General features: G+C 40.9%; 1 protein-coding gene across 8 annotated transcripts in view; it reads right to left on the reverse strand.

The window, feature by feature from the left end:
- Window positions 1–26,362, reverse strand: part of Arhgap42 (Rho GTPase activating protein 42) — a 232,319-nt gene that overhangs the window by 130,014 nt on the left and 75,943 nt on the right. For all 8 annotated transcript variants that reach the window (XM_074066847.1, XM_074066848.1, XM_074066846.1 and 5 more), the window contains one exon: window positions 19,728–19,789. In XM_074066847.1, coding sequence (XP_073922948.1) covers window positions 19,728–19,789 — 62 coding nt within the window. The remainder of the gene's footprint in view (window positions 1–19,727; window positions 19,790–26,362) is intronic.

Consider the following 26,362-nt stretch of genomic DNA (forward strand, 5'->3'; position numbering starts at 1 on the left):
GAAGGCAAGAGAGGGAAAATGCTGCTCCTTTGGCTTACCTCCTTTTTTGCTTTTTACTTATACTTTTTTGTGGGGTGGGGAGAGATTGAAGGGTGAAGAAAAGGCAGCTTGCCTAGGCATTCAAGCACTATTTCATAGCCACATTTCACTCTTACAGATAGAACAATGGGAACATTGTTCTGAGGTGGCTGCCACAGAAGGCTCCCCCACCTTCCCCAACAGCTTAGTAGCTCTCAAAACTTGGAGGTCTGGAATCTACTTGGTGCCAAACTTTGCTTTTCTCCTAGTGGGCACACTCTGTTGGGGAAGCAAATCACTCACTGCCTATCAGCAAGCTCTGCTCCCTCAGGCTGCGGTTCACGAGGAGCATCTACCTGCCGTTTGCAAACCCAGATGCTGCCCATTCCTGGTCATCACAAGATCTAGGAAGGGCAGTCTGCTCCCACCTTCCTCCTCCTCCTTTTACAGGGCGTTCATCCAACCCCGCAAGTCACTATCTTCTACACAAATAGACAATAAATTTTACTCCAAAGCTAGGGGAGACCCCTTCCTCACACCTCACGAAGAGAAGAAAAGAGAAGCACTTAATAATGATAAAAGTTAAAAACAAAAACCCTGATAAATGAATTAACAATTACGTTCATATGGAAAGACTGAAGACATAATTACCAATACATTGCAGAAGTAATAGAGCAACCATTTGAGGCCTCTGGACTTCCAGACAGTAAGTCAAGCTGTGTTCTAAATTCCAAGTATTTGCATGTAGGGTGTGTGCACATGTGTACACATGTCTGTGTGTACAGTACATACACACCCAGGGACCCAGTGAACTATTACAGAGCATGGATGGAGTAAAATATACCCAAATATTCATCTGCAATGTCATAAACTTGACCTAGCACAAACCAATCCAACAGCTCAACAAATACCACTTAAAAATGGTCCCCATCTTTTTAAGGGATCACTTGAGCTAAACTTTCTTTAATTTTTTTAAAGCCTCTTAAAAAATTTTCCAAGGGAAATTTTTTCGCACTAATTTTCCAAATGACACAAAGCACATGCAAGAGTCTCTCTGCTGATGAGAGCAGGCTGTCCGATAGAAGTCATTGAGCAAACAGGCAGATACAGCAACATCAGCCTCCAAAGTCCTAACATCACTGGTGATTTTGGTGCTCACTTCATTTCTGGCTTACCCTATCCTAACTCTCCCCCTTCAGAACTCCCCAGTGACCAGAGAGAGGGGCAGCTCTGAAGAAGGAGCAAAAGTGGTATTGTTTTTTACAAGCTAAGGTGTATCTATAAAATCATAGAGGTGATATGGTCACATCACTCATAATTCACAGGAGTTATGGGAGGACTAGCGATGAGAATAGAAAACTCAAGACTTTACTGTGAATTTTAGCTCCTTTCCGTATTACAGTCACTGAAAATCATGGCAATTCCAGTTAGGTTAGGATCTTACACCAAAAAATAGCCATCCAATGAAAATCTGAGAAATCACAAAGGAACTTCCAAAGATTAATATGCAGGAGGAAATATGAACTGCCAAGGATGGAAAGGCAGTACTGGACTACCAAATTCAAAATGAATATTCATAAATCAAGAACTCCTCACTAGCAGGGGAACATGTTCCTCACTGGCTCAAAAATCAAGTCACTGGTTCTCTCCTGGACCTTTCTTACTATTCTGTATTTGGATACAGGTTTGAAAAGCTCCCTATCAACCTGATTTTCTTAAGCAAATAATATGTAGCTCTTATGTGGCTGGCACTGATCTAAGAGCCATACAAATATTAGTTCAGTTCGGACTCAAATGACCAAATATTGGTAGTGTTATTTTCCCTGCATTACCTTAAGGGAAGTGAAGCATATAAGCGCTCATGATGAACCCACAGTGCAGAGCTAATTCTGGCCCTTAGTCACCGCACCACATTACCTCTCACAAAACATCCCAAGCTGAGTTCAGTACATTGTCTTCACATGCACTGACATCCTACTCCATGGCTTTCTGTGAACCAGGTTTACCTCTTTTGTCTCCCCAGCCCTGTGCCCCCACTTTTTCTTCCACTCATCTCATGGTTATACCCGTTCCTCTTCATCTCCACTAGAAGTATCACAATGGAGGACCTATTACCTCTCAGCACTAACACATGAGTAAGGGGGTTACTGACCTGACCTGCCTGCAGTCTTCTCCTACCAACTCTTCTCCATACTCCCAACATGACTCATTCAGTCACTCTACATCTATCCATGCAGGTCCCTTCCTAATTCTTGTGGATGCAAAAATGAACCTAGACCTTGATGTTGTGGAAGTAACAAAACAGTCCCCCAAATGCTGGTCATATGCAGAAAATACTCACTAAGTTTCTGCTGTCTGGTGATGTGGCCAAACTTTCTACCTTGGCATCTAAGTTTTTCATAACATGGATTTCCCCTCATTCCTCTACATGCACCATGTTTTTTCCACTAAAAAATCCATGTTTTCTTATCTCCTTATGCTTGTACATGTCTTCTTACTAGCAGAAAGCCATCTCCACTATCTAGTTTGGCTGAAATGCTGTCAAGTCTTAGCTTTCTTAGATACCGCCCCCCCCCCACTGCCACCACCACACAACAGCTTCCCACAGACAAAAATCTGTAACACTTTGATTCAGATAGAAACCATGAATATGCCTTGCAGTCTCCTGCTTACAAACAAGCTCTGATATATAAGCATGGATACTTTTGTCCTTTTGGATGAACACATTCTGTGATGCTCACCCCATTCATAGCTGGCTCAAATGAACTGTCCTCTTCATACTTTCCTTCCTTTCTTGTCATTTCCTTCCCTCCTCTTTCTTTCTCTCCTATCTGCTGCTGGATTTGTCATTTCAAACCTGATGCAGATGCTATATCCTCTACAAAGCCGGTCCAAATTCCTCCAATGAGAGGTAACCCCTCCCTCCTCTGAACATGTTGCTGTACATCCTTACAGAGCTCACTGGTTGGTCCTGCATTACTGCTGCTATTCATAAGCACCCTACTAATAATTCAGCACCTTAAGAGCAGACTCTTGTCTTACTCCTTTGCTATCATACCCATCATAGCACAAACGCTAACAGATGTCAAAGGGTAAAGGATGGGCCAGTGGGTGATTGCATTTATACATGCTCATCCAGGCAAAAAACCAACAAAATCAAAGAAGGTGAACAAGATGATCTCAGAGGAAGCAGGACTGGAGGATCAGGCAGAAACTAACTAAGGGGTACATTAGCAGGCACTACTAACCTCTTTCTAAGATATAATTCCCTTCTTCTGTTATCTCACCATGGTGGGTCCATCCTTAGACAATCAGAGTCAGTATGAATGAATTGTAATATATGAAATTACTGCTTCACTAAAGCAATAAGAGGGATGAAATGAAAGTTCCTGCCAAGGTAGAGCACTGATAGGCAGACAGTTACCACTTTGGTTTGGTCCATGAATGGCAAGTATCCCATTCACTAAACACCCCGAGTCGTTTGGGCTGGGAACCACTGGAAAAGCAGTCTTCTGTGAGGTTTGGGGCTGGATTTCTGTGACGCCGACTGGACTTTCAGTCCTGCTATGTGTGTACCCAGTCAACAGGAAGGCCTCACTTTGTTCAACTGTGAAACTAAGTTAATATAATTTACCTCATACAGCAGCTAGGGGGATTAAATGAGAGTGTATTTAAGGTGCTTATTACAGTAGTTGTACTCATTATCATACAAAAATGTGTAGAAACTATGTTATTTGATCTTGAGAAACTTATGATCAAGTTGGAGATTATACTTGCACAAATACTTCATCTGAATGCAACTCAGCAAGCATTTCCTGAGCTCCACGTTATTCTACATAAGAGAGCGATAAAGTTAGACATGAAAAAGAATAAAGACAAGAAGCTGCTTCATGTTTTGAGAACTTAAATCTAGTAGACAAGACTCATAATTATCCCCAATTAACCATGAGTCAGATAATGTTAAAGGACACTTAACAGATGTACTAGAAGCGAACCCCCAGAAATATATCACAGCAGAGACTCTCAGCTTCAACTACCACACACGGTCTGGAGCATTTCTGGTTGTCGCAGCTGGGAGTGAGGGAGGTTAGAGACAAGCCTAAGGGGCATTTAGGAATCATTCTGTGAAAATGTCAACAGTGCTGGGTCAACAGTTCTGCTGTCCTCACCTGTAAGTGGACTCTGCTCTGGGGTGTCAGTCCCAGCTACCCCTCCGCCAACACACACAAGCTATGCACCTCTGATAAGTCTGGCTTCTTGAGGCCATGACAATCTGGACCTCTGCCAGTGGTGTCTCATGGTTGTTTCTCTCACAGACTTAGCTTCCATTTGTTCCAGCCTGCCTTTTCACTTGTCACCACATGCTCAGCCAAGCCACCGTCACAACCTATGAAGCTGCCTGACTCCTCAGTGTTACCATCCAAGCTCCACTTACAACAGCAAGGAGAAGTTTGCTGTGGAAAGATCAAGCTATTCTCATTTTTATGGCCTGCTTTTCTGAGGCTGGTAATAAAAGCTTGTAAAGGTTTGCCTGAAAAGAACAAAAGGCAAAGGAAATTACTGTTGCCAATTAAAATAATGAAGCTTTAAATGACTAAATTATCCAGAGCATAAACATCCTTTAGACTCTTGTTTCCACACGATCATCTTTGTTCATCACTTAACATCTTAAACTGCACAGTAAAACATGTTTTGTGATATCTTGACAGTATCTGCCCTACCACAAAGCTGCGTCTCTTGACACAATCATCATTTGCTGTAGCTTTAAATCGCTCACTGTTAACCCTATAAATTCATGGATTTAAAGCATACATCTCCACCCATCCCAACCAGGTCTAAAAGCAAAATTAAGCCTAAAAGTTGTCACACCCATTAGGGTGACCATTAGAAAATCATAAACAACATGCAAGAATATAGAGACACTGAAATCCTTGCTAATCTGCTGATGGGTATGTGAAATGGCATTGCCTCTATAGTGAATGATAAGGTGGTCGCTCAAAAAAACAAAAGAATAAATATGATTAATATGAATTGATATGAGTATCATGTGTTTAACAGAATTACATATGATCCAGAACTACTAGTCTGAGTATATCCAAGTGAACAGATGAGTGCTACTCATTCTTAAGAAGGAAGTAAAGCTAACACATGCTGCAACATGGATGATCTTGAGGTCACTATGCTCTGTGAAGAAAACCAGTCACAAAAAAAGAAATTATCATATGGGTCCACTTATATGACATAGCTACAGTGGTCAAATTCATAGAAACAGAAAGTAGAAGGTGGTTTGCTAGGAGCTGGGGGCTAGATGGAAAGGGGAATTGCTTAATAGGTTTGAAGCTTCTGTTTTGTGGAGACAGGTGGCATAATAATATAAACACACTTAGCACTACTGAACTGCTGGTTTAAAAATGGTTAAGATGGTAAATTGTAACTGAGGACGACGGTGCATACCTGTACCCTCAGCGTTCAGGAGGATGAGGTAGAAGGATCACAAGTTCAAGGCCAGCCTAGGTTACACAGAGGGTTCCAGGCCAATCTGGGCTATATAGTAAGACCCTGTCTCAAAAAAAAATTAAATCATAAAATAAAAACAATGGCAGATTATGCCACATGAATTCTACTATAATTAAACAAAGTTGTTAATATTTAAAGCCACGTCTTCATATTCTCTTGTTGGAATCATTAACTCCAAATTCCCTGCACATCCACAACTCCTTGTCTGCTTAGGAGTTATCTGGAGACCCAGCTCAGAGCAACACATTCAGCTTAAGACTTTTTCAAGGAAGAAATCTTTGAATAAAGTTATGCAGAACAAGGTTTAAGCTAAACACATGGCAAAACTACCACACGTGCCAACTATTGCATTTCACGTGCTCTGCCTTAAAAACGATGATTTGGGGCCAGAGAAGCAGGGCGTGGTGAAGAGGGAGATATACTGCAAGGTCCTGTGGGGGGCGCGGTCTCCGCCTTGTGTACAGGATCTCAGAGCAGATGCCTGCTGGCTTGTTCGTGAGCCACCATCCCTTCTCAGCGGCTCTCAGCCTCCATCTCCACACCCCTGAAGGCCTGTCTTACCCATGCTCTGTTCTGGCCCGGAGCGGGAGACTGAATTACTAGCCCCCTAAGAGCGTAAGTGGCATGGCCAGGCCCCTAACATGCTGCTGTCACATTTGTAGTGATGCCTCCTCATATCTATTCCTAGGGATGGCCACCCAGTGTAAATGACAGCCAAAGTGCTTCCACATATGTTATCCTGTTGAAGTCAGCACACACACACCCATGTTCCCAGTCAGCACTTAGTTTTCTTTGAATTCTGACATTTTATGCGTGTCGGGTAGGAAAACTGCAGCCCACCACAGTTAACTGGTGTTGAGCAGCCATTAAAACTGCCCCCAAGCTTTGCCTTCTCATGGATCACTGCTGTAACACCACCCCCAGATGACTAAAGGCCTTTAGGAAGGGAACCGTTTGAGCTGCTTTAGTGTTAGACTGACACGATTTTTTAAGGAGGGCCAGAGCTCAGGAGGCTGAGGCAGGAGAATCATGAGACAGAAACCAGCTCGGTCTACACAGCAAGACCCTGCTTCAAAGTAAAAGAGGGAGTGATTTTGGAAGGAGGTCTAAAGCACATAAATTACCTCAGTATTTGGAAGTAATGTGGAAACAACTGGGTAAGTTATGATCCACTCATACAAGAGAAGAACAGATGTGTAGACCTGAAGGGTGTCTATGAAGCAAACACTGAATGGAAGAACAAGCTGAAATATAACACCAACTCTTCTATCCTGTGTCACTGCTTCAGCACCTGGGAGCAGAGGTATAAAGTTCGGGGTTCTGTCCACAGACAGTGTACAAGATAATGGTATAACCCAAACATAAGGGATATATGACTGCACATAAAAGCTCTATGAAGGAAAAGTAGTGGCCGCCTTACGAGAATCAACTCAGTTTAGAGAGGAGCAAGGGCTGTGTCTGCACAGGACAGATCCACAGTTTACGTCTGCTGCAGTCAGAAGAAGGAACAGACAGCCAGGTGATGAGTGGGACCAGGATGATGTCCGTGAAGAAGCACTGTATGTAGTCATATGTGAGGGCTCACAGTAATGAAATACGGGAGTGGTAACAAACCCTTAATAATGAAGGTACCCGAAAAGTTAGTGAGAGTCCTTCCTTCAGCTATCTCCATTCCTCCTGTCAAAAAATCAAGAGGCTCCCATTTTATTTAGTTATTGAAGGGTGTTTTTATTTTAGTCTTTTTCAAGAATGCAATACAGCAGTATCTACTTACGAAAGAAGTTTAGAGGAAGCAAGAGGATTTACTAGCCAAGAACAAACTATCACTTGGCAGCCCCAAAGATACCTACTACTAAACTATATGGTGGACTTCAGACTGCTAGGGCCCTATCACGTCACTGACTGCTCCCTGTGCAAGTTCCCCTGGCCTCTACAATTTATATATCATCTGTACACTGAAGATTTCCACATTTGTTTTTCTGGTCCAGTCTTCTCCCCCCATTCCTACTCCACCATTCCATTTGCTATCTGATATCTAAATGTCCAAAACAAAATCATTTGTTATTATTTGTTGTGTTTGCTGTGCTAGGGATGGAACCTGGGGCCTTGCACACGCAACACAAGCCCTTTCCCACTAAGTTACCCCGCTCCCGGGGCCCCCCCAAAAAATTTTTCAGAACACGGCCATACTTCCAGTTTACCATGCCTCCATCTCAGAGCCTATCTGGCTAAAAACCTTAGTGATATGTTTTTCATCTGGTCAACTTTTGCTCCCCAAGGAACAAAGTGCCAACTTGGGGGAAAAAGGAATGCCTCAAAATGTAGAGAGACCTGGGTAGTTGCTAAATATCCAACAACACACAGGTCTCCACAACAAAAACTTATCTGCCCCAAACATCAAGGGCATGGTGGAGAAACCCTGCTAAGGTCACACCACTGATTCCTCTCTTTCCGTCTATGTGTGATTAACCAGCAAACTTTGCTATCACTGACAACATAAGCCTAGACTCTGATCACTGTAACCACCTAAAGAGCTGTCACCCTGTGCAAGTCATCTCTCAGTGAAATAATGAAAACAGTGCCCTAACTGCGATTCCCAGCTAGGGAACAGCATCTGCCTCATCCCTTTCAGTCTATCTGTTCAACACAGCACCTTGCTGGAAATCTAAATCAGTTCATGGCCCTTCTCTTCTGAAAGAGCTTCCGTGGCAAAATACTACAAGGCCTGACTGGAACCACATCCTCTTCATATCCCTGCACCCCATGCCCCACCTTCATTTGCCCTTCGGCTGCGGCTCATTGCACTCTTTGCTCTTCCTCATACGCCACACACTCTCCAGCCTCTGGCCCTTTTGCACTTGCTGTGACACTATGAAAAGACAGAACAACAGTTCTACCAGACACCTGCAGTATCGCCGGCTCTTGCTCTTGTCAGGCTTCTGATTAAATGGTCCTTCCTCACTGAGGTCTTCGGACATACCTAGGCCTCCTTCAGCCCATCTTACTGTATCCTCCTTCTTCCAGAACAACTAGGATATCTGATAATACATACTTGAACTTCTCATGTTTAAAGTCTGTCTCTGCCAACTAAAAGGTAGAAAATCTTTACACATAGCTGTATTCCCAGCTCCTGGAGCAACATTCAGTCCTGAGAAAGACATTAACAAGTATTTGGTAAATAAATGACTGCTATCCTGTCCAACTATTTCAGTGCAGAACACCTGTAAGTGTGGTCACTGAAAATGAAGCTGTGTTATACGTACTACCACTTGCTTTGTTATAGAGCTTCCTAAATCCCACAGTTGACAGCTTGTATCTTAAGCTTCCTACGTCACTTGGTAGACCTGGTCTAGCTCTGGACAATGTCCAGCAGAGTTAGAAGTTACAAAGACAGTCTGTGACTTTTACTTAAGGCATGACATCCCCACACCATGAATTCCCTGTTCAAGTCACCCACATACCACCTCTGTGAGGTGGGTCACATCCAAAGCCTCCAATTTTCCTTACAAATTGACTCATCTCCTTGAGTAAGCTCCCACACAGCAATGATTTCCATTAAAACTGCAGTCGTTCTTTAGCCAATACACATTGAAATGAATACGGAACAACTAAAATTTAAAATGCTCACTCATATAATGTTTAATTCCTAACACACTGGTGACAGTTTCCATTTTACACTCTGGGAAACACTGAACACACCTCATTTATAAACAAACAAGATAATCAGGCTGGCTGCCAGTGGCTCACACCGGAAATCCTAGCCACTCAAGAGGATAGCAGTTTGAAGCCAGCCTGGGCAAATAGTTCATGAGACCCTATCTCAAAAAAACCCATCACAAAAATTAATTAGAATCTAGACTCTCCCAATTCTTGTTCTAGTTTCTTGCTAACTCTGGAAAATACACTTTATTTTATTTGCATCACTTAAATAACATCTTGTCATGTGTGCTGAATAGAACTAACAGGGCCAGAGAAATGTTAAAGCATATTGAATTCAGATCCATGTGGATATTTTACTGTACTGTGACAAACCATAATAGAAATAACTTGTTATATTGAGCACTTTTCTGCCTCCAAGCTAGTGAGATATGGTTGTACAATGAAAAGGACCTCTGTTTTTCTATTATCCCTGTTTCTGTGCTCAAAAATCTCTGAAAAAAATCTGGGAAGAAGTCTGGAATACTGTGAAGATAAGGTCTTTATAGGATCAATCACCACAGTTTCTAAATGAAATATACTGTCTTCAGGACCAGTCAGACTTACATTAGTACAAAGTTAATCAGATTAGATTGCTATTTGTTGGGTTATGACAAAAAAAAGTATCTTGTGTAGTACATCTGATTCTTTGGGATACTTTATGCTGAAAATTACCTAAAAATGACAGGATTTGTGATTGCTGGTCTTTGCAGTACTTGGGTTTGTAACTCAGGGCCTTCTCATTTGCTAGGCAAGTGCTCTGCAACTTGAGTCATGCCCCCAGTCCTTTCACTTCTGTTTTTCAGATGGGGTCTTACCTGGAACCATGATCTTCCCATCTCCACCTCCTGAGTAGCAGAGACAACAAGCATGGGTCACCAGGCCTAGCCTAAAACTGACAGCTTTGCTTCTTTCACTCTGAAGTCACAGGACCTTTATGCCAAGGCCTCCAAAACAAAAGTGAATTAAAACCTACCACATGCACAGCCCATCTCATTTCTGATGGTTCAAATGAACGTTTTCACATTTGACTAAGTCAGTATGTTTTCTAAGTCCTATAAAATTCCCAATACAACTCACTATCACAGCACTCTGTTTGAATGACCACATTAAAAAGAAACTTCTTAAGGCTATGCTGGAATAGGCAAGAGTAGGTTGCCCAGTATACAGTTATCCCTTGGTTTCTGAAAATAACACTCAGATTCAGAGGAAGGTCCCTTCTGCCTTGGGTGATTGATTAAGAGTCTATAAGTGACCTTAGCTGGCCAATCAAAACCTTTTCCAAATTACTTTTTTTATACAGTATCATGGGAAACCAGACAAGCCTTTCCAGAAGCAATTCCCGTGAGGTATACTACAATGTTTATGTTTCATATTGTGGCTTGAATCTGAAATGTCCCCAAAGGCTCATGTGCTGAAGGCTTCGCTGTCATCTGGTGGGGATTTCTGGAGGTGACTGCATCACAGAGCTCTGATCTTATCAACAGGTTAATCCATGCATGTGTCATAATCTCGACATTACTGGGAGGTGGGGAGACTTAAGCCATAGGGCCTACTGGAGGAGGGGGGCCACTGGGATGTGACTATGAAGAGCAAAATCTTGTCCCTGGCCACTCCGCTCTTTCTGCATCCTGGCCAGAAAGAGGTGAGCGTCTTTGCTCCACCCCACCTGCCTGCTCCGATGCACTGCCTCATGAAGGTCCGGAAAAGATGGGTCCCACGACCACGGACTGAAAGCCCTGAAACCATGCACTGAACTAAATCTTTCCTCCTTTAAACTGCTCCTTTCAGGTATGTGTCACAGCCACAAAAATCTGACCAACACTGACACAAGTGTAGAAGGAGCCAACCAAAAGAATAAGGCTGACAACAATGAGCAACAGAGGCCCCAGAGCCGGCCATCCTGGCGGTCACTGAATCTTGCAGGCAACATGGCCAGCCTATGGACAAGTTAGATGCCCGGCATCTTCCCATTCAACTTCCTATCTGCCTTGCAAATGTACATCCTGAATGGTGTGCAAAGAAATCAGATGTGAGCCAACACGGGTCACTCTTGTACTCCAGGGCAAGAGAAAGGCTTTGAGTTATAAACTCTGATTCTAGGATAAAGAGAAAGTTTATGGATAATTTGATGTTTTTAATTAGTATTGTAACAAAATAAAATATAATGAGCTATGTGCTGTAATTTTTAAGATACTACCATTAGGAGAAAGAGGATGAAGAAGAGGCAGGATTTCTACTAATTATTTCTTATAATTAACTGGAAATAAAAAGGTTAAATTTTTAAATAGCTTTTCTCTCAAATTTGCAATTCTTCTGCAGTCCATGAACATGGGGCGCTATGAATAATCTGAAACAAAGACAAAAAGCATTCTGCTTGCTGAAGAATACCTCACCCACTGCTTTTGCAACAGCTTCTTGGTCTGTCAGTAGATAAACAACCATCCACAGATTTGCCACATCATTTAAAACTTTCCTTCAGGAAGTATTTTATAGGTATTTTTCTAGTCTAACTCATATGCCTACTTGGGTTTATTTTTTTGTGTCCTTTATAATTAAACCCTCCATCCAGGTGTCAAAGAATTTTTTGCAGGATGGTTACATGATGACTTAATAAGCATACAAAAGTATAAACATACCTTTTAGAAGGTAAAAGGTAGGTTCTCTAAGTTTCAAAGCAGGTACTTCCTAAGTATCAAAGAACATCAGAACATGGCTCTGTGTGGTGGCTTGTGCCTGTAATCCCAGCTGCACAGAAGTGGGAGGATCACAGTCCAAGGCTGGCTCTAGGCAAAACTGTTAGACCCTATCTGAAAAATAACTGAAACTAAAAGGGTCAGGGGTGTGGCTCAAGTGGCAGAGCACTGCCTAGTAAGCGAGGGGCCCTGAGTTCAAACCCCAGGATTGCCATTAAAAAAAAAAATCAGGGTTTATGAACACAAAAAGTCTAACACATCTCCAACACTGCCAAAAAAAATGAAGGCCAAAACCCACCGAATAAACATATTTTGCAAAGTGGAAAGGCTTCCATACAATACACAATTTTAAAATTCCAATGTAAAGCTGGAGAACCAGGACAAGACACAGAGGGAGCAGAACAAAAGAACTAGAGACTGGAGGAAAAAAACTGGAGCCAGGAGCCAGGACTAGTTGCAAGCTGTGGTAGCTTGTGAGAACCTTCATAGCCACCAGCAACCTTATCCAAAGTTCCCTGCTGAAAAGCAGTAATACTGAAGAGGAAACAGCATGTATACACACACACACACACACACACACACACACACACACCCCAGAAGAAGTGCTTTTTCATGTTGAGGGGAAGGGGGGATTCCCTTAAAACCCTTCTAGACAATCAACATTAATCATAAAAAAGGAAGCGGGGAGGTCTTGGAAAACAGGAAAATATAAAGTTTAGATGCTATTCCCACATAACCACTTAACAATTTTTTTTAATTTAGCAATTTTATATATAACCACAAAATATCAGCTGTAAGATGCCAACTGTAACAAAGAAAAAAGAGAATCTGTGCCCAAATGTTAATGAAACTGGTATACTATGAGCAACTATATCTTAAAATTAGTGCCAACTCAGTTTTCTCTGTTGGTTACCAGCCATGAACCTTTGGCTTCCCAGGCTAGGAGCTAGGCTCACTAAGGAACAGTGCAGCCTTCTTTCCAAGTCTCCTCTGCTGGTCAGTAAGGAGGCCACACAAGAGAACCAGTTCTATCTGCGATGCCCTTTCATAGACTCTGGAGTGCAAGTGTTAATGAGCAGTGAAGTGGCTTCAAGGTGGCCTGCCAGGGTGGGCTTCTCTGACCACTACACTATTTCTATTCTGAGATATTTTTAGAATTTTGACATCTTTAGCTGTCATTAAGAGTCTAAGTCTTTTTTCAGCTATAAACTAAAAAGTTGTACTTCCCAAATACAAATACTTGGAACTACTTTTCTAAAATCCTACCAATGTTTCCATTCAACTCCTTTGCTCTAAATTAATGACTTCTAGTAAAAGAATGCTTATTTATCTATTAGACTTAACCATAAAGCGTTAAGTCCAAGAAGCTGAGAAATGGTAAACTGAAGGCTATAACTCAACAACCACCTTTTTCTTTTTCTGTGAAAGTGTTTATGCTGCTGAACACTGTACTGAATTTTGAACAGTTTTCAGAACAACTAGTACACACAAAGAAAAAATATACAAAATAGACCTGATACCAAGATGTTTAAAATCTAAAGAAAAAGAAAAGGCACAGAAATAACAGAATAGGGCCATAACCAAAAGACCTAGAATTAAGTCCTACATTGGCTTTGTCACTTGCTAGTAGTCCGTGTCACACTAAGTAACCCATTTAATGTATAGAGTGACCACAGTTTCACATTATTGAGGATCCAATAAAAATACACGTTAACGCAGTCTCTACACTTAAAAATACAAGTACTATGATGTTTATCGACAGGAAATAGAAGCCATGATTGTAGCACTTGCAACAAATTACTGGGGGTCTACCACTTCTTCATGCTGTCTTGATATCTCAACAGATAACTGGAAATCAAGGGACAAGGAGTCTCCACAATTCAAGGGATGAGAGACTGCCACAAAGCACTGCAGGTGCAAGTCAGAATTTTATCCATGTAGAGTATTGAGATATTCAACCCTTACTCTGTAAATTTCAGGTGAAGCCATTTTATAAAAATCTCGGTATGAAGGTCAACCTACCAAAAGCCTGTTTCTAATAAAAGTCAACCTAAGACATATCAGAAATATCCACATTCATGCATGTGGCAGGTTGGCATATCATGTGTCATTTAAATGGGACAATTATGGAATCTAGATTACTTCACAGGTAACTCAACCTACGGGTATACAGCAGCAAAGACAGAAATTTAGAAATTAATCAGTGTCACCTACCAATGGCATATCCATGAAACAAAACTTATGGCAAAACATTAGGCAAAGGAGAAATCTTCCATCAGCAGAAATGAGAGCATCTAATTTAGTTAAGACTTCTAGTATTCTATTTCATGAGTTCTTAGAACCAAAGGTGGAGGGGAGACTCAAATAGGTTTATAGAATTCATTATCATTTGTAGCTTTTACGTGTCAAAACTAAGATGTGGGAGCTTTCAAGGAATGATAGGTGAAGCTTGTGTTCTAATATGAAAGTTAACCCAAGGTGACTTCAAAACTTAAACTGCCTGTGGTCTTCCCTAATTTTTGGAAGATACAAGTGATACATTTAAATCACATGCTGGTACAGCTCACACACTGTTCACCAATCTGTGTTTAGCTACTGTTACTGATACAGCTCCAACTAAACAGTCTTAGTTTGTAAGGATAAGAATTAGGTGAAGGCTAGGGAGCCCAACCACCTGGGTTCAAGCACCACTAACCACTTAGGGGCCTTTGAGCTGCTGCTTCTTCAAAATGAGTGCACAAGTTGAATATACCTTCTCTGAAAGCTTCATTTTCTGACTTTTTGAGATTGTGGAATATTTCCATAGATTTTTCTGGTTGAGCATCCCTAATCCAAAATGCTCCAAAATCTGAAGCTTTGTGAGTGTCGTGTCAGCACTCAAAAAGTTTTAGAGACCAGGTGCTAGTTGCTCATGCCTATAATCCTAGCTACTCAGGAGGTAAAGACCAGGAGGATCGTGCTCCTAAGCCAGTCCTGGGCAACCAGTTCATGAGACCCTATCTCAAAAAAATCCAACACATAAAAAAAGAACTGGCAAAGTGGCTCGAGGAGTAGAGTGCCTGCCTAGCAAGCATGAGGCCCTGAGTTCAAACCCCAGTACCACCAAAAAAAAAATAATAATTTCAGATTCTAGAGTCTCAGATTACAGATGCTCAACCTGTATTAACAGTGTACAACTCAGATGACAGCAGTGCCTGAACCTTGACGTGCTCAGGGTCAGGTCCCACTGCCCTCTACACCAGGGCTGCCCACCAGAAACACAGTGCAGGCCGCGCAATAGCCAATGCATGCCAGGTGCTAGAGAGCCACATAGGGCTGATGTGCAATGCATCAGGCACCACAGGTAGGTATTTTAAATTCCTGTGTGTCACGTAAGTGCCACAGTCCTGCACGTATGACTAAGTCATCATCATCATCCGATACTGAGAACTGAGCCCAGGACCTCAACCTTACTGGGCAAGCGCTCTACCACTTAAGCTACGGCCCTAACCTTCCAAATAATTATTTTTCTGACCCACTTTTCCTTTAGTAAACATCTAAAACTATTCTGATTTTGACATTAACCTTTATGTAGTAAAAGCCTTACCATTAATATAAAGTATTGTAATTTTAATTATGGTTTTTAATTTCTCCTTTGAGTCTCCCTTCAATTTTTGGTCCTAAATAATTCTGTTACTTAGACCATTTCAGAAAAGTACTTTTGTTATCTCCAAAAAAAATATATATATCTGGGCACTGAGTAACTGTGGTGAACAAATATAAATCCTGAGAAACCTAGAGAGAAATTTGTAGTTTACACAGGTCGATGTTTAATTTGAAATGTTGTAGGCAAAGATGGCCAAGAAAGAATGTTCTCACATTAATCAAAATGAAAAACAAAACAAGTTTGTCTGCATAAACTCTCCCAAGAGAAACACAAGCTAAAATATTTTAAGTTATGGCTTCCTTCAGTGGTGACAAAGATATGGCCAAGAAAAAACATGTAATCTTGGCGTGGTGGCACACACCTGCAATCCTAGCCTCTGCAGGAGGAAGACACAGGAAGATCACCAGGTTGAGGCCAGCCTGAGCAAAGGTGGCAAGAACGAAACAATACAGCAAAAGGGCCCGGGGCTTGGCTCAAGTGGTAGACAGCATTTTCTCTGACTTACTCTTTTGCTGCATTAAAACTATGCATTTTTAGTTGGCTTTATTGAGAATCTGGAGGGGAGAAAACCTTCAATATTTAAGTTAGAAGGAACTAAGAAGTGATCCATTTCTAAAATTGATGATTCTTGGAGGGTTTTTTTTTTCCTTACAAATAGTCATTAAATTACCAAGATGTCATATTTATTTATTTTACTAAGTATGGTAAATCATTGGTAATAAAAGAAAATTTATTTAAACTGGAAGGATTAAGTAACCTCTTTCCACCTTCATGAGATCTAATTTTTTTGTTGACTTACTGTTCCGACACATGTAAGATTTGTCAAACCCAGGTAATATATAATACTCAGGATTTATCAATAAAAATGATTAAGTAACTTTATAATCAATTTTCCGTACACTTAAACATTCTACTTTCCAAATAAAATACTGGTTTGTAAGACAAGAATTCTTTGACACATCTTTGTATACGATCTGTTACCAACTGTACCATTATTCAGCTGTTCTAACAGCGTCTGACTAGAAGGACTAATTTCTCACTCTGGTATTTTGATTGGTATATTACTGACTGCTTTCTATGTACTCTGTGTGGAAAATACATTCCACTGTGCTTTTATGCATAGAGATTTTTCACCACTTTGGACACTATTTAAGACCGTCTCTGAAACCACAGGTAAAGCAATGAAAAGCTTCCCTCATGAAGCAGAATTTCTTCCCTGCCCCGAGATCAGAACCCAGTGCTAAGAGCTGGAGGTTCAAGCTTCATTCTGTGGTTTGTTCTATAGCACTCTAGCATATTCTTCTTCTTAATCTCTGACCTTTGTCCTGCCATCATCCTGGATAGTCTCAAGATCACTGAGCTCAGCTTGAACTTACTGCTCCCAAGGCCTGTGTTGGGTATTATTAGGAAAATCCAGGAATGCATGGCAATGGTCCCTTCTTAACAGAGCTATGATATCTCACTCCATGGTTCTTCATCACTGGCCACCAGGCCCTTCACTCCCTTGCAAATAACCTGTCTCTAGATGGGTTTAACTACTTCTATAAACTCTTGGCACAACAGATAATCACTCCTTCCCCACATTACTCTCCACCTGTCCACCAAGCCATAAGCAGGTCCCAATTCCTACTAGATATCCACTGATCCTCTCTCTCTTCTGCCCACCCAGAGGAAGGAAGTGCTTTTTCCCTGTGCCAACAGTCTCTTGGTGCCATGGGGCCATCTCCGTGGCTGCCTTCCTCCACAAACCACCACATACATCCTGACAGTCTTGAAAGACTTTAAAGCGTTTGTTAAAGTGTAACTCATGCTGTTGTTTTTTACCGCTCTCCTGCACTATTTGCACAGCACCTGAATCACAGCCTTGCCCTCCCTGAATGTACATTACAGTGGCTTCCACATGACTTCCAACTTAATATTCACATCCTCCTAACTACTCATTCCTGTTTCTGTCACCACCTCTTCTTCTGGGCCACAAAGGCAGGGAATACCCAGGTCTCCCTGCAGAAGTCAACTAGAGTATGAATTATGCTTGAAGCACTTAAAACGGTGTCTTCTCCAGGCTTCACGTCTCAGATCAAAGTCACTAGCACAGAAAAGCTTTCTCTGACCCACCCACATTAGTCTCCCATAAAGGCTTGTTCAGACACAGTAAAGTCACGTGGGATGGCTGTCTCTTTGGTAGAAGGACTAAACTCATGGTCAACCTTACCACTATCACCTGCCATGACATTTCTCCCTACATTATCTAGTCCTCACAAGACTATCAAATTAATCTCTCCTGGATTCCATATAGATCTTCTTATTCTTCCAAACTTTCTGGCAATTTTCCCATTGCCAATAAAAAAAACACCAAAACTTCTTAGCCCAGTCATTCAACATTATGGCCAGAACTACCAATCAACCTTTTACTAAACTCTTGTAAGAACCATCACATCACATGCAGTGCTTTCCTACCCCCACACCCCTTCCAAGCTCAGTGGTAAGGCTGCCTTGCACACTGCCTCCTTCTGCAGCTCAGACAATGCTCCCTGTCAGTCAAGGCCACCTACAGGGGATCTCCTCAAACTGCTTTCTATCTATTTAGAAAAAGAGCCCCAGGCTGCGCCACAGTCCTAGGGCATTTCATCCACACTAACTATATTTGAGTGTACAATCCTCCAACTGGATGCTGAGACCAACGATGTCAATGATGTTTGAAACAAGTCTTTAACCTTGAGCTTGTATTTACTATGTACCATGTGCTGCTAAAAACACTTTGCAACAATCCTGTCAGGAACACACAGCTACCTTTCCCATAGGACAGATGAGAGGAGCGGAGCACAGAGACCATCAAAGAAATTTGAATACAGTGGGTCCAAAATTATAATTTAAGGAGATAAATCTATCACCAGTAATTGTGCTCCGATACTTTATACGAGCCAACCCGTCAGCCTACAAAGTGTTCCCCATTCTTCCTACATCAAAACTCCCCAGCTTTCAAAACTAGTAATCTCCCTGTATAGCTATCCTTACCTCTACTAGCAAAAACCCTTGGTCCTCCCTATTAATGTTTATACTGTCTCTTCAACAAAATTACAGATAAGGGCAAAACAGTATATGCTTGGAAGTGAGGGGGTGGGGCGAGAAGGAGGGGGTGGGGGGGAAAGGGGCGGGGAGGGGAAGGGGGAAGTAACGACCCAATCATTGTATGCACATATGAATAAAGGAAATTAAAAAATAAATAGATAAATAATAAAAATTAAAGAATTGGACCTATGAAGAAAAGAAAAAAAAAATCCCAGCTTTCAAGATGCAAGTCAAATGTCAGTTTTTCAAGGCAGTCTCCTGCTATGCTCTAGCCAAGTTAGTTGTTCTTTCCACTGATGCTAGAAATGTGACTTGATTATAACACTATGGCTGGTATGCTGTAACCTATAAATGTTTGCCTAATTAGAATTGGTTTTTTTCTTTCTTTCTTTCTTTCTTTCTTTACTAGGTGGTGCTGGAGATTGAATGCAGGGCCTTACACATACTAGGTAGGGACTGTACCACTGGAGCCACTCTGCCAGCCCTTTTTGCATTGGTTATTTTGAGGACAGGGTCTGGCTTTAGTCCCCAGACTACGCTGTACTGTGATCTTCCTGTTTGTGCTTCCCCACATAGCTGGAATGTCATGCATATGCCAACATACCCAGTTAGTGGTTCAGATGGGGTCTTGCTAACCTTTTTCTCCAGGCTGGCCTCAAACCATAATCCTCCCAATCTCCACCTTCCAAGTAGCTAAGATTACACAATTGAGCCACCGTGTTCCAGCCTAGAATTTCTTAACAGCAATTTTCTTCAAGTGGTTTAACAACTAAATGACAAAAAAAAAAGAAAAAAAGAGGGCTGGCAGACTGGCTCAAGTGACAGAGCACCTGCCTAACAAGTATGAGGGCCCTGCATTCAAACCCCAGTACTCACCCTCCCAAAAAAGGTACTTTATATCTACTGAACAAATGAAATAGAACAAACTAGCAATATTCGATAATTATACTCACAAATCTTTTCACAAATACATGTAGCATTTACTGCATGCATCAAATCATAAGATCTTGCATGGATGTCTAAGTCAGGATCTCTATTCTTTCAATATGCTCAATTAAAGTAATATTAAGAAATAAGGAATTTACCAGTCTTCGCCGTTCTTCTTCTACTGCAATGAGCAGCCTTGCAAATTCTTTTAGTGACTGAGCTGAAAGAAAAAGAAAACAATAAGGGAAGAAAGAAAAGCATTAATATTCTTTCTTTCATTACCAATGTCTAATTACACAGGAGCAAGCATTACAATGGGGCTGGTTATTAACTTACTTATATTACCTTTTTATGTTTTATGCTTGTGCAGCCCTAAAACAGTATATATACAGTAAGATCCTAAGGGCTAACAACTATAGATAAGAGCTGTATGTTTCTCTGTGTGTTGCAAATTAACGTTTAGTGAAGACACTAGGAGAAATACATACTTAGTATATAAAATTTACATACATGAACTACAACTATGAAACACTCTTAAAATCTATAAAAACGGTAACTCTTGCTTTACTTAGGTGAACTTAGTAATGGTCAGTGATGCGAAGTCTCCCTCTGAATGGTGGAAGCCTGGGGGTCATAGGGATCTGAAGACAGCCTTCATTCTGCAGGTGTCAGTCAGTCCCCACCCAAGATACTGCATGTCTTCAGATGTGTGCTCAGAAAGGCTACACCATAGCCCTGGACACTCATTAGACAGAGTGGGGACTCTCAGGTGGCAGCAGCCTCACCTAGATGACCTGTTTTTGTGTTGAAGCTCAGATGTAACTCCTTCAGAAAACTATCTGCACCTGTGTTGTTGCCCACCTTGGTTTTGGGGGTTTTTTTTGAAGGGGGGTGATACTGGGAGTGGAACGCAGAGCCCAAGGCTTCCCAGGCAGGTGTTCTACCACTTGAGCCAGGTCACCAGCCCTTGCCCTGTCTATAGTAGGGATTAGTTAGGGAAAATCCCCTAAGTTACAGAGAAAAAGAATCAAGTATTCAGAAACATCAGGAGAACACATCAGAAATAAGTAATGCAATCCGTGGGGAGTTACAGTGGCACGTTCTTGAAAAAGGCATGTTCGCAAACTGCAGCTGTGAAACAGTAAATCATCCAAGCAGGCTTCACGCCTAATACTTAATGTGAATTATTAACCGAAGTCAGAATGTTTGGGTTGAAAAGGAAACAACACAAAGTGGAAGCAAATTTTTTTTGTATATGAGCTTTACTTCAGCGTGCTGACTCGCCAAGTTCTCCTCTTTCTCTTAACCCATGCCAATAAGAGTAACATTCTGGACGCCAGCGGTTCTATAAGACTGGCACAAAACCAAAGCAAAAGTCAGTGAGAAAAAGGATTCAGGACTCTTATCAACAGAGCTCCTAAGGAAGAGAAGGAATGTTTACCATGCAAGAATTTTAAATCCCAGGGTTAGGGGTAGAGCTTGCCTATCATGCATGAGGCCCTGGATTCATTTATTGCCCTAGCATTGCAATAAATTAATTAAAATAAAATAAATAAACTCCAATCTGGGATTTTTTTCCTTCCTTTCCTGAACCAGTAAGCTTTCTGCTAACCAGGCTGGTGTGAAATGCTATTCCTATGACACTTCATATCAGATTTTATTCTCAGTTAAACATAGTAGAAATCAAAGGATTACTTAGTGACTTGGGTTAATCTGATAACCTGAGTTATCAAGGCTTTTTTTTTTTTTGCTAGAAAAGATTAAATTTTAATTTCTTCAGAAATATTAATACATTGCAGTTTTCACAATGATAAGTTGAACAGAGCAATATTTTATTGATATAAATAAGATTTTTTTGGGTGGGATTGGGGATTGAACTCAGGGCCTCATACTTGCTAGCCAAGCGCTCTACCACTTGAGCCTCAGCCCCTTCGTCCTTTTGCTTTTGGTTTGTTTTTCAGATAGAGTCTCAGGCTTTTGCCCAGGGTGACCTAGATTGTAATCCTCCTCCATCACCCAATTAACTGGGATTATAAATCTGAACCATCATGCCTGACTTGGTTTTGAGATAGGATCTCTCTAACTCTTGCCCCATATGGCCAGGAGAACATTAACCTCCTACCTCTACCTCTGGAGAAGCTGGGCTTATGGGCACCACACCCTGCCTGTAGGTAAGATTTTAAATGGAGAGTCTACAGCACATTACATTTGTGTACTTTCTTTGGGTAAAGAAAGCTGCCAGACTAATGTTGGAATGCCGTCTTCTGCCCCTGTGACACTCTGTGTCAGTGAACTTGAAGTAGAGGTCAAAAGCATTCTGGGTGATAGGAAGCAAGTTAGGATGCCTACAGAGAAATCAGCGTGGGCAGGTCACTTGTGGTTCAGGAACTGAAGGCAGTGGGTGTATCAGTAGATGAGGTAATAAGAGAAGGTAAGACTAGTTGAAAGTTGGGGTAAGCAGCACCCAGCACCTGAACACCAGATTTCTAACTTGATGCTCTCCAACATTTTTAATAAAGGGAAAAAATTCTACCTCAGATGCTTCCTTTTCTCAGAAACTATGGGATGAAGTGCTCTCACAAAATGTGAGAATAAACCAAGAGAAAAGAGCAGTCAGAATCTATAAAACAGGAGTTCCTATTTCTAGCATGGAAGCCAATAGGACTTTCAGAGGACACAGAGGTGTTCAAGGACAACAGCTGTGCAAAGGCCCAGAAAAAATCATGTTTGGACCAGAACCAGAGGCAAGGGCTTTGGGAAATATACCTCCCAAGAAAGGAAAAGAGAACTGATCAATATCCTGATTTATCTGATGTATCTACAATTTATTAATATAAAGAAAAATGTAACTGGAGAATGTAACAGTATATTACATTTTTGTACTTTCTTTGGTAGAGAAAGTGGCCAGAAAAATGTTGGAAGGATTAAGGATAAATTAGGGATGGATGGGAGGAGGGAGGGAAGAAGGAAGAGAAGGAGAGAGAGAAGGAGGGTCAGAGGTCCACATCTAATTATTAACTTCTGGGGAAACAAAGTTATACAAACAACACAATCATAGGAAACTAAATAGCTGGGTTGTGAGTAAAAGGTACAAAGTCACTATCCCATGAATATTAAAGATTAATGTACCAGCATTGTTTTAACTCTACTGAGAGAATGGAGAAAGGAGTGCCTGAGCCAGTGTGAACACACATGACAATGGTATGAAATCCAGAGATGGCATCTAAAACTGTAAAAGAAAGTCGACAGACAGCAGGGTAATTGTGGTCTTGGTAAACAGAAGAAATAACAAAGTTCAAAATGGCCTTTCTGGAGAAATAAAGTAAATAATGAGAACCGGAGGGATGGGAGAAGGCTAGCTTTATCACACAGAATAAAATCTGTAACTTTTAAAACAATTAACAAAAAATAAAATGTGCTAGAAATGCTTCACCTTCCTACTTAAGAGCCTAAACCCTAGGAAAACATACATTGCATATGGTGAAATTTCCCAAGAGGCCACCGAAGCCTGTCAAGAGCTATTTTGGAATAAATTAAAATATAACATGACTTTAGATGGACAGGGACAGACTAAAACCTCTCACCTAGTCAACAGGGGAAGTGACCACAGACCATGCTGTCCATGGCAGTGCCCTGGCACCTGAGGTCATGCCTGTTGTCACAGCTCATGTCCCCAGGGCACTTGAACCCCAGAGCCAGCTGTGGAATGGCCTTAAATCAGGCTTTGGTTATACATAAGAAAACTCAAATTCTCATTTTGCTATTCTCTTTGTCCAAAAATGAATGATGCTATTTTGTACTTGAGTGGTGTTCTGGTCTATTTCCCATATAAATACTATTTATAAGCTCAGTCAGATAATAGTTGAATATAATGGAAATGTCTGAGAAGAAAACTTTTAACATGCAAAAGCAATTGAATGCCTGGTTCCCCACAACAAAAACAACTCTCCCCTCTAGCAGTATTTTGGGACCAAACCCAATTTAACAGTAAATTTTATTCCTTCTTTTTCTTTTGTTGACTTTTCTGGGCAATGGCATAAAAAAAAAAAAAACCCTAAGATTGTTCCTTTTAACTATTACAACTTCAATTCCATAGAAGTAGACACTTCTTGGTCCAAATCAAAACATTTGTGTTCATCATTTGCATCATTTGTTCTACAAAAAAAAAAAAAAAACAGCCAGGAGCACAAAATATTTACCTCATGAATTAGTAGCCCACTGACTTCTTAACCCTATATCTAAAGTCTTCCCCTATAACTAATGATCTCAAAGTACTGAACTAATGCTTTACTAGGCACAACGTAACAGGAAAAAAATAGGAATTAACCCCATAAAACAGGCATAAAAGATTCATGGTATTATCATGTAGATTTGGTTTTTGGGAAAACAGATTCTTAGGGATCTCCAGTTACTTGCCTGCCTTCCTCACCCTCCAAGTCTAACAGGAAACTGACAAAGCCAGGCAGATCCAAACTTAAGTCAACAGAGACAGTGACTACCAGACACTTCTTGAGCAGTTCCCTTGAGAGAGAGGCCAGTGAAAGCATTTCTGGTACACAGGACCCAAAACTGCTCTGAAAGACCATGAGATCATGGGTAAAAAACTGAAAGCATTTTCTCTAAAATAGAAAGCAAGGGTGTCTACTCTTACCACACTTATTCAAAACAGTACTTGAAATTTTAGCCAAAGCAATCAGACAAGAGAAAGAAAAAAAGGGATACAAATAGGAAAAGAAGCTAAATTATTCATTTGCAGATGATATGATTGGATACTTAGAAAACACTAAAGATTCCACCAAAAGATTCTTAGAACAAAGTCAGCAAAGGTTCAGAATGCAAAATCAATGTACAAAAGTTACCAGTGGGCTAGAGATGAGGCTTAGTGGTAAAGCATCTGCTTAGTAGGTATAAGGTCCTGGCACTTAAAAAAAAATGTAATCAACACAAACAAACTTTCCTACATCAATAATAAACTCATGGAGAAAGAAATCAGGAAAACAATCTCACCCATAACAGCCTCCCCTCAAAAATCCTAGGAATAAATGTAAAGGAAGAGGTGAAAGAGACCTATGTAATGAAAATTATAACACGGGAGAAAGTGAAGAAGACACTAGAAAATGGAAGAACCTCCTGTATTCAAGGATAGAGAAAATCAATGCTGTTAGAATGGCCATACCAAAAGCAATCTGCAGATTCAATGCAATTCCCATCAAACTCCCAATGACAGTCTGGTGCTGGTAGTTCACACCTATAATTCTAACTACTCAGGAGACAGAGACCAGGAGGCTCACTGTTCAAAGCCAGCCTGGGTGGATAGTTTGCATAGTGTCTCGAAAATACCTAATAAACAAAAGGGCTGGCAGAGTGGCTCAAGTGGTGGGGTGCCTGCCAGGCAAGTGTGAGGTACCTGAGCTCAAAACCCCAGTAATGCCAAAAAAAAAAATCCCAATGACATACTTCAGAGAACTAGGAAAAAAAATCCTAAAATTCATATGAAAGAACAAAAATCTTTGAAAACAAAAGCAACAGTAAGCAAAAACAGAAATACTGGAAGAGTCACAATAGCTGATTTCAAATTATACTACAGAGCTGTAGTTAAAAAAAAAAAAAAAGAAAGAAACAGCATGGCACTGGCAAAAACCAAATACATAGACCAGTGGAATACAACATAGGATCCACATCTACAGCCAACTGGTTCCCAACATATGCCAAAAACACACATTGGAGAAAAGACAGCCTCTTCAACAAATGGTGCTGGTAAAATTGAATATCCACATGCAGAAGACTAAACTAGATCCTGTCTCTCACCCTTGTACAAAAATCTATTCAAACTGGATCAAATACCTTAATGTAGCCCTGAAGCTTTGAAACTACTACAAGGAAACAGGGTAAACACGTCAAAACAGTGACATAGCCAAAGATTTCCTTAGGGGACCAATTAGTTTAGAAAATAAAAGAACTGGCACATAGGATTACATCAAATTAAAAAGTCCTGCACAGCAAAGGAAACAATGAGTAGAGCAAAGAGACAGCCTGAGAAAGGGAGAAAATCTTTAACAGCCATTCACCTGACAGAGGACTGACTTATATCCACAACATAAAGAACTCAAAATATATCAAAAGAACAAGTAAGCTAACGGTTAAGCAGGCAAAACATCTGAACAAAAAATTCTCAGAAGAAGAAGTACACATAGTCAATAAGTATCTTTTAGGCATGAGCAAAATAGGGATAAACAGAAAGGGCACTGAGGTTCCATCTCACGCCCATCAAAATGGCTATGATCAAAAAAATTTAAAAATGCAAATGCTGGTGAGGATGTGTGAGAAAAGGAACTCTTATTCACTGCAGATGAAAATGCAAATTAGTGCAGCCACTATGGAAACCAGCATGGAGGTTTTGAAACCCTAAAATTAGAACTACCGTATGATCCAGCTATACCACTCCTGGGTACCTACCTGAAGGAATCTAACTTGTCACACATAAGAGACACCAGTGCAGACATGTGTACTGCAGTGCTACTCACAATAGCCAAGCTATGGAATCATCCCGAGTCTATCAACAGGTGAAGAAAAGGCGCTATACATACACAATGGAGTACAAATTCAGCCATAAAGAAGAATGGACTCACATCAGTTGCAGGAAAATAGATATAACTAGAGATCATCATATTAAGCAAAATAACCCAGTTACAGAAAACAAGTACTGCAGGCTTTATCTCTCTTATGTGGAAACTAGAAAAACAGTAGAGGGACTACGCATAAGGGGATGGGGTGGGGGCAGAAAGAGAAAGAG

Source organism: Castor canadensis, chromosome 2 (genome assembly GCF_047511655.1).
Source record: "Castor canadensis chromosome 2, mCasCan1.hap1v2, whole genome shotgun sequence".
Lineage (NCBI taxonomy): Eukaryota > Metazoa > Chordata > Mammalia > Rodentia > Castoridae > Castor > Castor canadensis.